The sequence below is a fragment of the Salvelinus fontinalis genome, chromosome 41 (assembly GCF_029448725.1).
Source record: "Salvelinus fontinalis isolate EN_2023a chromosome 41, ASM2944872v1, whole genome shotgun sequence".
Lineage (NCBI taxonomy): Eukaryota > Metazoa > Chordata > Actinopteri > Salmoniformes > Salmonidae > Salvelinus > Salvelinus fontinalis.
This window is the reverse complement of record NC_074705.1, coordinates 3,015,149-3,032,096: the sequence shown is the minus strand read 5'-3', so window position 1 is coordinate 3,032,096 and position 16,948 is coordinate 3,015,149. Positions and strand designations below refer to the sequence as shown.

Below are 16,948 nucleotides of genomic sequence, written 5' to 3'. Positions count from 1 at the left end.
TGAAGCTGTTTCCTAACTGGTTTCAACTGATTTTACTTTTTGCTGGCCTGGCAATATCAGAGAGCATTTGGAAGTTATTTGTGCATCTGTGCCTGCGTAGTTTTACCCTCTCTGTATCCAGTCCTGTCTCTCCGCTCCTCACTTTGCTTAAACTTTATTTTTCTTCTCATCCCTACCACTTTCCTCTCTTCATCCTCTCTCTCTGCAGAGGCCCACTGCCAAAGAGCTGTTGAAACACAAGCTGATTGTGCGTCACGCCAAGAAGACGTCGTACCTGACAGAGCTGGTGGATAAATACAGGAGGTGGAAGGCTGAGCAGACCAGACAGCAGGCAGAGTCCAGCTCAGACGAGTCTGACTCGTAAGTCAGGATCAGACCTAGGCAGACCAGACAGCAGGCAGAGTCTAGCTCAGACGAGTCTGACTCGTAAGTCAGGATCAGACCTAGGCAGACCAGACAGCAGGCAGAGTCCAGCTCAGACGAGTCTGACTCGTAAGTCAGGATCAGACCTAGGCAGACCAGACAGCAGGCAGAGTCCAGCTCAGACGAGTCTGACTCGTAAGTCAGGATCAGACCTAGGCAGACCAGACAGCAGGCAGAGTCCGGCTCAGACGAGTCTGACTCGTAAGTCAGGATCAGACCTAGGCAGACCAGACAGCAGGCAGAGTCCGGCTCAGACGAGTCTGACTCGTAAGTCAGGATCAGACCTAGGCAGACCAGACAGCAGGCCGAGTCCAGCTCAGACGAGTCTGACTCGTAAGTCAGGATCAGACCTAGGCAGACCAGACAGCAGGCAGAGTCCGGCTCAGACGAGTCTGACTCGTAAGTCAATATCAGACCTAGGCAGACCAGACAGCAGGCAGAGTCCAGCTCAGACGAGTCTGACTCGTACTAAGTCAGGATCAGACCTAGGCAAAGTCCAGCTCAGACGAGTCTGACTCGTAAGTCAGGATCAGACCTAGGCAGACCAGACAGCAGGCAGAGTCCGGCTCAGACGAGTCTGACTCGTCGTAAGTCAGGATCAGACCTAGACCGTCAACTAAATGGAACCCTCTTCCCTTTGCAGTGCACTACTTTAACCAGGGCTATTGAGTCATACTGTCACGTTGAGCCAATTGGGAGTCCTGACTCTGGTCTCTCTTGTCCAATCAGGGAGCAGGATGGGCAGGCGTCGGGCGGGAACAACTTTGGGAGTGATGACTGGATCTTCACCATCAGAGAGAAGGATCCTAAGAGACTGCAGAACGGGGGAGAGGGACAAGCAGTGGAGAGTGGAGGCATTTCAAGGAGGCTGTATTCCACCAGCCTGTCCACCATCATCGCTCCTTCTCTGGCCGAAGTAAGAAGCTGTCATAGCACAGACCAACCCAACCCCTGGCCAGTCCGACCAACCCCTGGCCACGCGCAGTCCGACCAACCCCTGGCCACGCGCAGACCGACCAACCCCTGGCCACGCGCAGTCCGACCAACCCCTGGCCACGCGCAGTCCGACCAACCCAACCCCTGGCCACGCGCAGTCCGACCAACCCAACCCCTGGCCACGCGCAGTCCGACCAACCCAACCTCCTACCCCTGTTGTGTTCCCTTCTCTCTGTCCTCCTAACCCTGTTGTGTTCCCTTCTCTCTGTCCTCCTACCCCTGTTGTGTTCCCTTCTCTCTGTCCTCCTACCCCTGTTGTGTTCCCTTCTCTCTGTCCTCCTACCCCTGTTGTGTTCCCTTCTCTCTGTCCTCCTAACCCTGTTGTGTTCCCTTCTCTCTGTCCTCCTACCCCTGTTCCTGTCTCTCTGTCCTCCTAACCCTGTTCCCTTCTCTCTGTCCTCCTAACCCTGTTCCCTTCTCTCTGTCCTCCTACCCCTGTTCCCGTCTCTCTGTCCTCCTACCCCTGTTCCCGTCTCTCTGTCCTCCTACCCCTGTTCCCGTCTCTCTGTCCTCCTAACCCTGTTGTGTTCCCTTCTCTCTGTCCTCCTACCCCTGTTCCTGTCTCTCTGTCCTCCTAACCCTGTTCCCTTCTCTCTGTCCTCCTAACCCTGTTGTGTTCCCTTCTCTCTGTCCTCCTACCCCTGTTCCCGTCTCTCTGTCCTCCTACCCCTGTTCCCTTCTCTCTATCCTCCTAACCCTGTTCCCTTCTCTCTGTCCTCCTACCCCTGTTGTGTTCCCTTCTCTCTGTCCTCCTACCCCTGTTCCCTTCTCTCTGTCCTCCTACCCCTGTTGTGTTCCCTTCTCTCTGTCCTCCTAACCCTGTTCCCTTCTCTCTGTCCTCCTACCCCTGTTGTGTTCCCTTCTCTCTGTCCTCCTAACCCTGTTCCCTTCTCTCTGTCCTCCTACCCCTGTTGTGTTCCCTTCTCTCTGTCCTCCTAACCCTGTTCCCTTCTCTCTGTCCTCCTACCCCTGTTGTGTTCCCTTCTCTCTGTCCTCCTACCCCTGTTGTGTTCCCTTCTCTCTGTCCTCCTACCCCTGTTCCCGTCTCTCTGTCCTCCTAACCCTGTTCCCTTCTCTCTGTCCTCCTAACCCTGTTGTGTTCCCTTCTCTCTGTCCTCCTAACCCTGTTCCCTTCTCTCTGTCCTCCTACCCCTGTTGTGTTCCCTTCTCTCTGTCCTCCTACCCCTGTTCCCGTCTCTCTGTCCTCCTAACCCTGTTCCCGTCTCTCTGTCCTCCTAACCCTGTTCCCTTCTCTCTGTCCTCCTAACCCTGTTCCCTTCTCTCTGTCCTCCTACCCCTGTTGTGTTCCCGTCTCTCTGTCCTCCTACCCCTGTTCCTGTCTCTCTGTCCTCCTACCCCTGTTGTGTTCCCTTCTCTCTGTCCTCCTACCCCTGTTCCCTTCTCTCTGTCCTCCTACCCCTGTTGTGTTCCCTTCTCTCTGTCCTCCTACCCCTGTTCCTGTCTCTCTGTCCTCCTAACCCTGTTCCCTTCTCTCTGTCCTCCTACCCCTGTTGTGTTCCCTTCTCTCTGTCCTCCTAACCCTGTTGTGTTCCCTTCTCTCTGTCCTCCTAACCCTGTTGTGTTCCCTTCTCTCTGTCCTCCTAACCCTGTTGTGTTCCCTTCTCTCTGTCCTCCTACCCCTGTTCCCGTCTCTCTGTCCTCCTAACCCTGTTGTGTTCCGGTCTCTCTGTCCTCCTACCCCTGTTGTGTTCCCGTCTCTCTATCCTCCTACCCCTGTTGTGTTCCCTTCTCTCTGTCCTCCTACCCCTGTTGTGTTCCCTTCTCTCTGTCCTCCTACCCCTGTTGTGTTCCCTTCTCTCTGTCCTTCTAACCCTGTTGTGTTCCCTTCTCTCTGTCCTCCTAACCCTGTTGTGTTCCCTTCTCTCTGTCCTCCTAACCCTGTTCCTGTCTCTCTGTCCTCCTACCCCTGTTGTGTTCCCTTCTCTCTGTCCTCCTAACCCTGTTGTGTTCCCTTCTCTCTGTCCTCCTAACCCTGTTGTGTTCCCTTCTCTCTGTCCTCCTAACCCTGTTGTGTTCCCGTCTCTCTGTCCTCCTAACCCTGTTGTGTTCCCGTCTCTCTGTCCTCCTAACCCTGTTCCCTTCTCTCTGTCCTCCTACCCCTGTTGTGTTCCCTTCTCTCTGTCCTCCTAACCCTGTTCCCGTCTCTCTGTCCTCCTACCCCTGTTCCCTTCTCTCTGTCCTCCTAACCCTGTTCCCTTCTCTCTGTCCTCCTACCCCTGTTGTGTTCCCTTCTCTCTGTCCTCCTAACCCTGTTGTGTTCCCTTCTCTCTGTCCTCCTAACCCTGTTGTGTTCCCTTCTCTCTGTCCTCCTACCCCTGTTGTGTTCCCTTCTCTCTGTCCTCCTAACCCTGTTCCCGTCTCTCTGTCCTCCTAACCCTGTTCCCGTCTCTCTGTCCTCCTAACCCTGTTCCCTTCTCTCTGTCCTCCTAACCCTGTTCCCTTCTCTCTGTCCTCCTAACCCTGTTCCCTTCTCTCTGTCCTCCTAACCCTGTTCCCTTCTCTCTGTCCTCCTAACCCTGTTCCCTTCTCTCTGTCCTCCTACCCCTGTTGTGTTCCCGTCTCTCTGTCCTCCTACCCCTGTTCCTATCTCTCTGTCCTCCTAACCCTGTTGTGTTCCCTTCTCTCTGTCCTCCTACCCCTGTTCCCTTCTCTCTGTCCTCCTACCCCTGTTGTGTTCCCTTCTCTCTGTCCTCCTAACCCTGTTGTGTTCCCTTCTCTCTGTCCTCCTAACCCTGTTGTGTTCCCTTCTCTCTGTCCTCCTAACCCTGTTGTGTTCCCTTCTCTCTGTCCTCCTAACCCTGTTGTGTTCCCGTCTCTCTGTCCTCCTAACCCTGTTGTGTTCCCGTCTCTCTGTCCTCCTAACCCTGTTCCCTTCTCTCTGTCCTCCTACCCCTGTTGTGTTCCCTTCTCTCTGTCCTCCTAACCCTGTTCCCGTCTCTCTGTCCTCCTACCCCTGTTCCCTTCTCTCTGTCCTCCTAACCCTGTTCCCTTCTCTCTGTCCTCCTACCCCTGTTGTGTTCCCTTCTCTCTGTCCTCCTAACCCTGTTGTGTTCCCTTCTCTCTGTCCTCCTAACCCTGTTGTGTTCCCTTCTCTCTGTCCTCCTAACCCTGTTGTGTTCCCTTCTCTCTGTCCTCCTACCCCTGTTCCCGTCTCTCTGTCCTCCTAACCCTGTTGTGTTCCGGTCTCTCTATCCTCCTACCCCTGTTGTGTTCCCTTCTCTCTGTCCTCCTACCCCTGTTGTGTTCCCTTCTCTCTGTCCTCCTAACCCTGTTGTGTTCCCTTCTCTCTGTCCTCCTAACCCTGTTGTGTTCCCTTCTCTCTGTCCTCCTACCCCTGTTGTGTTCCCTTCTCTCTGTCCTCCTAACCCTGTTGTGTTCCCTTCTCTCTGTCCTCCTAACCCTGTTGTGTTCCCTTCTCTCTGTCCTCCTAACCCTGTTGTGTTCCCTTCTCTCTGTCCTCCTAACCCTGTTGTGTTCCCTTCTCTCTGTCCTCCTAACCCTGTTGTGTTCCCTTCTCTCTGTCCTCCTACCCCTGTTCCCGTCTCTCTGTCCTCCTAACCCTGTTGTGTTCCGGTCTCTCTGTCCTCCTACCCCTGTTGTGTTCCCGTCTCTCTGTCCTCCTACCCCTGTTGTGTTCCCTTCTCTCTGTCCTCCTACCCCTGTTGTGTTCCCTTCTCTCTGTCCTCCTACCCCTGTTGTGTTCCCTTCTCTCTGTCCTCCTACCCCTGTTGTGTTCCCTTCTCTCTGTCCTCCTAACCCTGTTGTGTTCCCTTCTATCCTCCCTCCTACCCCTGTTCCCTTCTCTCTGTCCTCCTAACCCTGTTCCCGTCTCTCTGTCCTCCCTCCTACCCCTGTTGTGTTCCCTTCTCTCTGTCCTCCCTCCTAACCCTGTTGTGTTCCCTTCTCTCTGTCCTCCAGCTGAAGCAGCGTCAGGAGGCAGTGAATGGGAACCCCATGGCTCTAGATGAACTGAGAGAAGCTATTCTCCTAGCTGAGGAGGCCTACCCTGGGATCTCTGACTCCCTGGTCACACAGCTGGTTAACAGACTGCAGAGGTATGACTACTACCCCCTATACCCTAGTACCCTACCACTAAGCCTAGTACCCTACCACTAACCCTAGTACCCTACCACTAACCCCTATAACCCTAGTACCCTACCACTAACCCCTATACCCTAGTACCCTACCACTAACCCTAGTACCCTACCACTAACCCTAGTACCCTACCACTAACCCCTATAACCCTAGTACCCTACCACTAACCCCTATAACCCTAGTACCCTACCACTAACCCCTATAACCCTAGTACCCTACCACTAACCCCTATAACCCCTAGTACCCTACCACTAACCCCTATAACCCTAGTACCCTACCACTAACCACTATAACCCTAGTACCCTACCACTAACCCCTATAATCCTAGTACCCTACCACTAACCCCTATAACCCTAGTACCCTACCACTAACCCCTATAACCCTAGTACCCTACCACTAACCCCTATAACCCTAGTACCCTACCACTAACCCCTATAACCCTAGTACCCTACCACTAACCCCTATACCCTAGTACCCTACCACTAACCCCTATACCCTAGTACCCTACCACTAACCCATATAACCCTAGTACCCTACCACTAACCCATATAACCCTAGTAACCTACCACTAACCCATATAACCCTAGTACCCTACCACTAACCCCTATACCCTAGTACCCTACCACTAACCTAGTACCCTACCACTAACCCCTATACCCCTAGTACCCTACCACTAACCCCTATAACCCTAGTACCCTACCACTAACCCCTATAACCCCAGTACCCTACCACTAACCACTATAACCCTAGTACCCTACCACTAACCCCTATAACCCCTAGTACCCTACCACTAACCCCTATAACCCTAGTACCCTACCACTAACCCCTATAACCCCTAGTACCCTACCACTAACCCCTATACCCCTAGTACCCTACCACTAACCCCTATAATCCTAGTACCCTACCACTAACCCTAGTACCCTACCACTAACCCCTATACCCCTAGTACCCTACCACTCTACCACTAACCCCTATAACCCTAGTACCCCACCACTAACCCCTATAACCCTAGTACCCTACCACTAACCCTAGTACCCTACCACTAAACCCTATAACCCCTAATACCCTACCACTAAACCCTATACCCCTAGTACCCTACCACTCTACCACTAACCCCTATAACCCTAGTACCCCACCACTAACCCCTATAACCCTAGTACCCTACCACTAACCCTAGTACCCTACCACTAACCCCTATAACCCTAGTACCCTACCACTAACCCCTATAACCCTAGTACCCTACCACTAACCACTATAACCCTAGTACCCTACCACTAACCCCTATAACCCTAGTACCCTACGACTAACCCCTAGTACCCTACCACTAACCCCTATAACCCTACTACCCTACCACTAACCCCAGTACCCTAGTACCCTACCACTAACCCTAGTACCCTACCACTAACCCCTATAACCCCTAGTAACCTACCACTAACCACTATAACCCTAGTACCCTTTCACTAACCCCTATAACCCTAGTACCCTACCACTAACCCTAGTACCCTACCACTAACCCTAGTACCCTACCACTAACCCCACTAACCCTAGTACCCTACCACTAACCCCTAGAACCCTACCACTAACCCTAGTACCCTACCACTAACCCCACTAACCCTAGTACCCTACCACTAACCCCTATACCCTAGTACCCTACCACTAACCCCTATAACCCTAGTACCCTACCACTAACCCTAGTACCCTACCACTAACCCTTATAAACCTAGTACCCTACCACTAACCCTAGTACCCTAGTACCCTACCACTAACCCCTAGAACCCTACCACTAACCCTAGTACCCTACCACTAACCCCTATAACCCTAGTACCCTACCACTAACCCCTGTAACCCTAGTACCCCACCACTAACCCCTATAACCCTAGTACCCTACCACTAACCCTAGTACCCTACCACTAACCCCTATAACCCTAGTACCCTACCACTAACCCTAGTACCCTACCACTAACCCTAGTACCCTACCACTAACCCTAGTACCCTACCACTAACCCCTATAACCCTAGTACCCTACCACTAACCCCTATAACCCTAGTACCCTACCACTAACCCCTATAACCCTAGTACCCTACCACTAACCCCTATAACCCTAGTACCCTACCACTAACCCCTATAACCCTAGTACCCTACCACTAACCCCTGAACCCTACCACTAACCCTCGTACCCTACCACTAACCCCTATAACCCTTGTACCCTACCACTAACCCCTAGTACCCTACCACTAACCCTAGTACCCTACCACTAACCCTAGTACCCTACCACTAACCCTAGTACCCTACCACTAACCCTAGTACCCTACCACTAACCCTAGTACCCTACCACTAACCCCTATAACCCTAGTACCCTACCACTAACCCCTATAACCCTAGTACCCTACCACTAACCCCTATAACCCTAGTACCCTACCACTAACCCTAGTACCCTACCACTAACCCCTATAACCCCTAATACCCTACCACTAACCCCTATACCCCTAGTACCCTACCACTCTACCACTAACCCCTATAACCCTAGTACCCCACCACTAACCCCTATAACCCTAGTACCCTACCACTAACCCTAGTACCCTACCACTAACCACTATAACCCTAGTACCCTACCACTAACCCCTATAACCCTAGTACCCTACCACTAACCCTAGTACCCTACCACTAACCCCTATAACCCTAGTACCCCACCACTAACCCCTATAACCCTAGTACCCTACCACTAACCCTAGTACCCTACCACTAACCACTATAACCCTAGTACCCTACCACTAACCCCTATAACCCTAGTACCCTACCACTAACCCCTAGTACCCTACCACTAACCCCTATAACCCTAGTACCCTACCACTAACCCCAGTACCCTAGTACCCTACCACTAACCCTAGTACCCTACCACTAACCCCTATAACCCCTAGTAACCTACCACTAACCACTATAACCCTAGTACCCTTCCACTAACCCCTATAACCCTAGTACTCTACCACTAACCCCTATAACCCTAGTACCCTACCACTAACCACTATAACCCTAGTACCCTACCACTAACCACTATAACCCTAGTACCCTACCACTAACCCCTATAACCCTAGTACCCTACCACTAACCCTAGTACCCTACCACTAACCCCTATAACCCCTAATACCCTACCACTAACCCCTATAACCCTAGTACCCTACCACTAGCCCCTAGTACCCTACCACTAACCCCTATAACCCTAGTACCCTACCACTAACCCCTATAACCCTAGTACCCTACCACTAACCCCTATAACCCCAGTACCCTACCACTAACCCTAGTACCCTACCACTAATCCTAGTACCCTACCACTAACCCCACTAACCCTAGTACCCTACCACTAACCCCTAGAACCCTACCACTAACCCTAGTACCCTACCACTAACCCCACTAACCCTAGCACCCTACCACTAACCCCTATACCCTAGTACCCTACCACTAACCCCTATAACCCTAGTACCCTACCACTAACCCTAGTACCCTACCACTAACCCTTATAAACCTAGTACCCTACCACTAACCCTAGTACCCTAGTACCCTACCACTAACCCCTAGAACCCTACCACTAACCCTAGTACCCTACCACTAACCCCTATAACCCTAGTACCCTACCACTAACCCCTGTAACCCTAGTACCCCACCACTAACCCCTATAACCCTAGTACCCTACCACTAACCCTAGTACCCTACCACTAACCCTAGTACCCTACCACTAACCCCTATAACCCTAGTACCCTACCACTAACCCTAGTACCCTACCACTAACCCTAGTACCCTACCACTAACCCTAGTACCCTACCACTAACCCCTATAACCCTAGTACCCTACCACTAACCCCTATAACCCTAGTACCCTACCACTAACCCCTATAACCCTAGTACCCTACCACTAACCCCTATAACCCTAGTACCCTACCACTAACCCCTATAACCCTAGTACCCTACCACTAACCCCTATAACCCTAGTACCCTACCACTAACCCCTAGAACCCTACCACTAACCCTCGTACCCTACCACTAACCCCTATAACCCTTGTACCCTACCACTAACCCCTAGTACCCTACCACTAACCCTAGTACCCTACCACTAACCCTAGTACCCTACCACTAACCCCTATACCCTAGTAGCCTACCACTAACCCCTATAACCCTAGTACCCTACCACTAACCCCACTAACCCTAGTACCCTTCCACTAACCCCTAGAACCCTAGTACCCCACCACTAACCCCTATAACCCTAGTACCCTACCACTAACCCTAGTACCCTACCACTAACCCCTATAACCCCTAATACCCTACCACTAACCCCTATACCCCTAGTACCCTACCACTCTACCACTAACCCCTATAACCCTAGTACCCCACCACTAACCCCTATAACCCTAGTACCCTACCACTAACCCTAGTACCCTACCACTAACCCCTATAACCCTAGTACCCCACCACTAACCCCTATAACCCTAGTACCCTACCACTAACCCCTATAACCCTAGTACCCTACCACTAACCACTATAACCCTAGTACCCTACCACTAACCCCTATAACCCTAGTACCCTACCACTAACCCCTAGTACCCTACCACTAACCCCTATAACCCTAGTACCCTACCACTAACCCCAGTACCCTAGTACCCTACCACTAACCCTAGTACCCTACCACTAACCCCTATAACCCCTAATACCCTACCACTAACCCCTATAACCCCAGTACCCTACCACTAACCCTAGTACCCTACCACTAACCCTAGTACCCTACCACTAACCCCACTAACCCTAGTACCCTACCACTAACCCCTAGAACCCTACCACTAACCCTAGTACCCTACCACTAACCCCTATAACCCTAGTACTCTACCACTAACCCCTATAACCCTAGTACCCCACCACTAACCCCTATAACCCTAGTACCCTACCACTAACCCCTATACCCTAGTACCCTACCACTAACCCCTATAACCCTAGTACCCTACCACTAACCCTAGTACCCTACCACTAACCCTTATAAACCTAGTACCCTACCACTAACCCTAGTACCCTAGTACCCTACCACTAACCCCTAGAACGCTACCACTAACCCTACTACCCTACCACTAACCCCTATAACCCTAGTACCCTACCACTAACCCCTGTAACCCTAGTACCCCACCACTAACCCCTATAACCCTAGTACCCTACCACTAACCCTAGTACCCTACCACTAACCCTAGTACCCTACCACTAACCCCTATAACCCTAGTACCCTACCACTAACCCTAGTACCCTACCACTAACCCTAGTACCCTACCACTAACCCTAGTACCCTACCACTAACCCCTATAACCCTAGTACCCTACCACTAACCCCTATAACCCTAGTACCCTACCACTAACCCCTATAACCCTAGTACCCTACCACTAACCCCTATAACCCTAGTACCCTGCCACTAACCCCTAGAACCCTACCACTAACCCTCGTACCCTACCACTAACCCCTATAACCCTTGTACCCTACCACTAACCCCTAGTACCCTACCACTAACCCTAGTACCCTACCACTAACCCTATTACCCTACCACTAACCCTAGTACCCTACCACTAACCCTAGTACCCTACCACTAACCCCTATAACCCTAGTACCCTACCACTAACCCCTATAACCCTAGTACCCTACCACTAACCCCTATAACCCCAGTACCCTACCACTAACCCCTATAACCCCAGTACCCTACCACTAACCACTATAACCCTAGTACCCTACCACTAACCCCTATAACCCCTAGTACCCTACCACTAACCCCTATAACCCTAGTACCCTACCACTAACCCCTATAACCCCTAGTACCCTACCACTAACCCCTATAACCCCTAGTACCCTACCACTAACCCCTATTATCCTAGTACCCTACCACTAACCCTAGTACCCTACCACTAACCCCTATACCCCTAGTACCCTACCACTAACCCTAGTACCCTACCACTAACCCCTATAACCCTAGTACTCTACCACTAACCCCTATAACCCTAGTACCCCACCACTAACCCCTATAACCCCTAATACCCTACCACTAACCCCTATACCCCTAGTACCCTACCACTCTACCACTAACCCCTATAACCCTAGTACCCCACCACTAACCCCTATAACCCTAGTACCCTACCACTAACCCTAGTACCCTACCACTAACCCCTATAACCCTAGTACCCCACCACTAACCCCTAGTACCCTACCACTAACCCCTATAACCCTAGTACCCTACCACTAACCACTATAACCCTAGTACCCTACCACTAACCCCTATAACCCTAGTACCCTACCACTAACCCCTAGTACCCTACCACTAACCCCTATAACCCTAGTACCCTACCACTAACCCCAGTACCCTAGTACCCTACCACTAACCCTAGTACCCTACCACTAACCCCTATAACCCCTAGTAACCTACCACTAACCACTATAACCCTAGTACCCTTCCACTAACCCCTATAACCCTAGTACTCTACCACTAACCCCTATAACCCTAGTACCCTACCACTAACCACTATAACCCTAGTACCCTACCACTAACCACTATAACCCTAGTACCCTACCACTAACCCCTATAACCCTAGTACCCTACCACTAACCCTAGTACCCTACCACTAACCCCTAATACCCTACCACTAACCCCTATAACCCTAGTACCCTACCACTAGCCCCTAGTACCCTACCACTAACCCCTATAACCCTAGTACCCTACCACTAACCCCTATAACCCTAGTACCCTACCACTAACCCCTATAACCCCAGTACCCTACCACTAACCCTAGTACCCTACCACTAACCCCACTAACCCTAGTACCCTACCACTAACCCTAGTACCCTACCACTAACCCCACTAACCCTAGTACCCTACCACTAACCCCTATACCCTAGTACTCTACCACTAACCCCTATAACCCTAGTACCCTACCACTAACCCTAGTACCCTACCACTAACCCTTATAAACCTAGTACCCTACCAGTAACCCTAGTACCCTAGTACCCTACCACTAACCCCTAGAACCCTACCACTAACCCTAGTACCCTACCACTAACCCCTTTAACCCTAGTACCCTGCCACTAACCCCTGTAACCCTAGTACCCCACCACTAACCCCTATAACCCTAGTACCCTACCACTAACCCTAGTACCCTACCACTAACCCCTATAACCCTAGTACCCTACCACTAACCCTAGTACCCTACCACTAACCCTAGTACCCTACCACTAACCCTAGTACCCTACCACTAACCCCTATAACCCTAGTACCCTACCACTAACCCCTATAACCCTAGTACCCTACCACTAACCCCTATAACCCTAGTACCCTACCACTAACCCCTATAACCCTAGTACCCTACCACTAACCCCTATAACCCTAGTACCCTACCACTAACCCCTATAACCCTAGTACCCTACCACTAACCCCTAGAACCCTAGTACCCTACCACTAACCCTAGTACCCTACCACTAACCCTAGTACCCTACCACTAACCACTATAACCCTAGTACCCTACCACTAACCCTAGTACCCTACCACTAACCCTAGGACCCTACCACTAACCCTACTGTCCTAACCTCTCTCCATCTTCTCTGTCCACTGTCCTAACCTCTCTCCATCTTCTCTGTCCACTGTCCTAACCTCTCTCCATCTTCTCTGTCCACTGTCCTAACCTCTCTCCATCTTCTCTGTCCACTGTCCTAACCTCTCTCCATCTTCTCTGTCCACTGTTCTAACCTCTCTCCATCTTCTCTGTCCACTGTCCTAACCTCTCTCCATCTTCTCTGTCCACTGTCCTAACCTCCATCTTCTCTGTCCACTGTCCTAACCTCTCTCCATCTTCTCTGTCCACTGTCCTAACCTCTCTCCATCTTCTCTGTCTACTGTCCTAACCTCTCTCCATCTTCTCTGTCTACTGTCCTAACCTCCATCTTCTCTGTCCACTGTCCTAACCTCCCTCCATCTTCTCTGTCCACTGTCCTAACCTCTCTCCATCTTCTCTGTCCACTGTCCTAATCTCTCTCTATCTTCTCTGTCCACTGTCCTAATCTCCCTCTATCTTCTCTGTCCACTGTCCTAACCTCCATCTTCTCTGCCCACTGTCCTAACCTCCATCTTCTCTGTCCACTGTCCTAACCTCTCTCCATCTTCTCTGTCCACTGTCCTAACCTCCATCTTCTCTGTCCACTGTCCTAACCTCTCTCTATCTTCTCTGTCCACTGTCCTAACCTCCATCTTCTCTGTCTACTGTCCTAACCTCTCTCCATCTTCTCTGTCTACTGTCCTAACCTCTCTCCATCTTCTCTGTCTACTGTCCTAACCTCTCTCCATCTTCTCTGTCTACTGTCCTAACCTCCATCTTCTCTGTCCACTGTCCTAACCTGCCTCCATCTTCTCTGTCCACTGTCCTAACCTCTCTCCATCTTCTCTGTCCACTGTCCTAATCTCCCTCTATCTTCTCTGTCCACTGTCCTAACCTCCATCTTCTCTGCCCACTGTCCTAACCTCCATCTTCTCTGTCCACTGTCCTAACCTCTCTCCATCTTCTCTGTCCACTGTCCTAACCTCCATCTTCTCTGTCCACTGTCCTAACCTCCCTCTATCTTCTCTGTCCACTGTCCTAACCTCCATCTTCTCTGTCTACTGTCATAACCTCTCTCCATCTTCTCTGTCTACTGTCCTAACCTCTCTCCATATTCTCTGTCCACTGTCCTAACCTCCATCTTCTCTGTCCACTGTCCTAACCTCCATCTTCTCTGTCCACTGTCCTAACATCTCTCCATCTTCTCTGTCCACTGTCCTAACCTCTCTCCATCTTCTCTGTCCACTGTCCTAACCTCTCTCCATCTTCTCTGTCCACTGTCCTAACCTCTCTCCATCTTCTCTGTCCACTGTCCTAACCTCCATCTTCTCTGTCCACTGTCCTAACCTCTCTCTATCTTCTCTGTCCACTGTCCTAACCTCTCTCCATCTTCTCTGTCCACTGTCCTAACCTCCATCTTCTCTGTCCACTGTCCTAACCTCTCTCCATCTTCTCTGTCCACTGTCCTAACCTCTCTCCATCTTCTCTGTCCACTGTCCTAACCCCCCTCCATCTTCTCTGTCCACTGTCCTAATCTCTCTCCATCTTCTCTGTCCACTGTCCTAACCTCCATCTTCTCTGTCCACTGTCCTAATCTCTCTCCATCTTCTCTGTCCACTGTCCTAATCTTCATCTTCTCTGTCCACTGTCCTAACCTCTCTCCATCTTCTCTGTCCACTGTCCTAACCTCTCTCCATCTTCTCTGTCCACTGTCCTAACCTCCATCTTCTCTGTCCACTGTCCTAACCTCTCTCCATCTTCTCTGTCCACTGTCCTAACCTCTCTCCATCTTCTCTGTCCACTGTCCTAACCTCTCTCCATCTTCTCTGTCCACTGTCCTAACCTCTCTCCATCTTCTCTGTCCACTGTCCTAATCTCCATCTTCTCTGTCCACTGTCCTAACCTCTCTCCATCTTCTCTGTCCACTGTCCTAACCTCTCTCCATCTTCTCTGTCTACTGTCCTAACCTCTCTCTATCTTCTCTGTCTACTGTCCTAACCTCTCTCCATCTTCTCTGTCCACTGTCCTAACCTCTCTCCATCTTCTCTGTCCTCTCTCTCTTAGATTTTCTTCATGCAGGAAGTCTTCGTGCTCTTCTCCCTAGTGATTGGCTCTCTGCCCCAGCCCGCCTCTCCCAGGTCCCACCCCCTGTCTGTGGTCCAGTCAGAGGTTAGAGGTCAGCCTGGATAACACCATAGGTTTCTGTCACATATTCCTGCTGGAGAACACTGAACACACCAGACGCTTGGTGATCAACTCCAAGGCCTCTTTTAGTAACTTGATAAACCTGTGGAGACCAGAGGGGGCAGTAGAGCCCAGTCACTCTGTTAACACTGCTGGAGAATTAACCCCAAGAGCAAGGAGAAGATACTGCTTCTCAGAGGAGGACCCATCAGTATGGAACCAGTCTGACTGGTACCAGAGGAGGACCCATCAGTATGGACCCAGTCTGACTGGTACCAGAGGACCCATCAGTATGGACCCAGTCTGACTGGTACCAGAGGAGGACCCATCAGTATGGACCCAGTCTGACTGGTACCAGAGGACCCATCAGTATGGACCCAGTCTGACTGGTACCAGAGGACCCATCAGTATGGACCCAGTCTGACTGGTACCAGAGGAGGACCCATCAGTATGGACCCAGTCTGACTGGTACCAGAGGAGGACCCATCAGTATGGACCCAGTCTGACTGGTACCAGAGGAGGACCCATCAGTATGGACCCAGTCTGACTGGAACCAGAGGACCCATCAGTATGGACCCAGTCTGACTGGTACCAGAGGACCCATCAGTATGGACCCAGTCTGACTGGAACCAGAGGAGGACCCATCAGTATGGACCCAGTCTGACTGGAACCAGAGGAGGACCCATCAGTATGGACCCAGTCTGACTGGAACCAGAGGAGGACCCATCAGTATGGACCCAGTCTGACTGGTACCAGAGGAGGACCCATCAGTATGGACCCAGTCTGACTGGTACCAGAGGAGGACCCATCAGTATGGACCCAGTCTGACTGGTACCAGAGGAGGACCCATCAGTATGGACCCAGTCTGACTGGTACCAGAGGAGGACCCATCAGTATGGACCCAGTCTGACTGGAACCAGAGGAGGACCCATCAGTATGGACCCAGTCTGACTGGTACCAGAGGACCCATCAGTATGGACCCAGTCTGACTGGTACCAGAGGAGGACCCATCAGTATGGACCCAGTCTGACTGGTACCAGAGGACCCATCAGTATGGACCCAGTCTGACTGGTACCAGAGTTAACTAACCTGTGTCCTGGTGATGAGTTTGTCTCTGCAGCAGCTCTCCTGAAGGGGAGAGAATCAAACGCAACCCCCCCACTACCACCCCAATTCCCCCCCGCTACCACCCCAACCCCCCCGCTACCACCCCAACCCCCCCGCTACCACCCCAACCCCCCCCGCTACCACCCCAACCCCCCCACTACCACCCCAACCCCCCCACTACCACCCCAACCCCCCCCCACTACCACCCCAACCCCCCCCGCTACCCCCTTCTACCACCCCAACCCCCCCGCTACCACCCCAACCCCCCCACTACCACCCCAATCCCCCCACTATCACGCCACCCCCCCAACCCCCCCGCTACCACCCCAACCCCCCGCTACCACCCCAACCCCCCCCGCTACCACCCCAACCCCCCCGCTACCACCCCAACCCCCCCGCTACCACCCCAACCCCCCCAACCCCCCCGCTAACACCCCAACCCCCCCGCTACCACCCCAACCCCCCCCTACCACCCCAACCCCCCCCGCTACCACCCCAACCACCCCGCTACCACCCCAACCCCCC

General features: G+C 52.0%; 1 protein-coding gene across 2 annotated transcripts in view; it reads left to right on the top strand.

Annotated features, from left to right (window-relative positions):
- The window catches only part of LOC129840542 (serine/threonine-protein kinase 24-like), a 35,661-nt gene extending 19,136 nt beyond the window's left edge, over nucleotides 1-16,525 (top strand). For both annotated transcript variants that reach the window (XM_055908481.1, XM_055908482.1), the window contains 4 exons: nucleotides 209-360; nucleotides 1,153-1,339; nucleotides 5,359-5,495; nucleotides 15,197-16,525. In XM_055908481.1, coding sequence (XP_055764456.1) covers nucleotides 209-360; nucleotides 1,153-1,339; nucleotides 5,359-5,495; nucleotides 15,197-15,236 — 516 coding nt within the window. In that variant the 3' untranslated portion in view covers nucleotides 15,237-16,525. The remainder of the gene's footprint in view (nucleotides 1-208; nucleotides 361-1,152; nucleotides 1,340-5,358; nucleotides 5,496-15,196) is intronic.
- The last annotated feature ends 423 nt before the right edge of the window (nucleotides 16,526-16,948 follow it).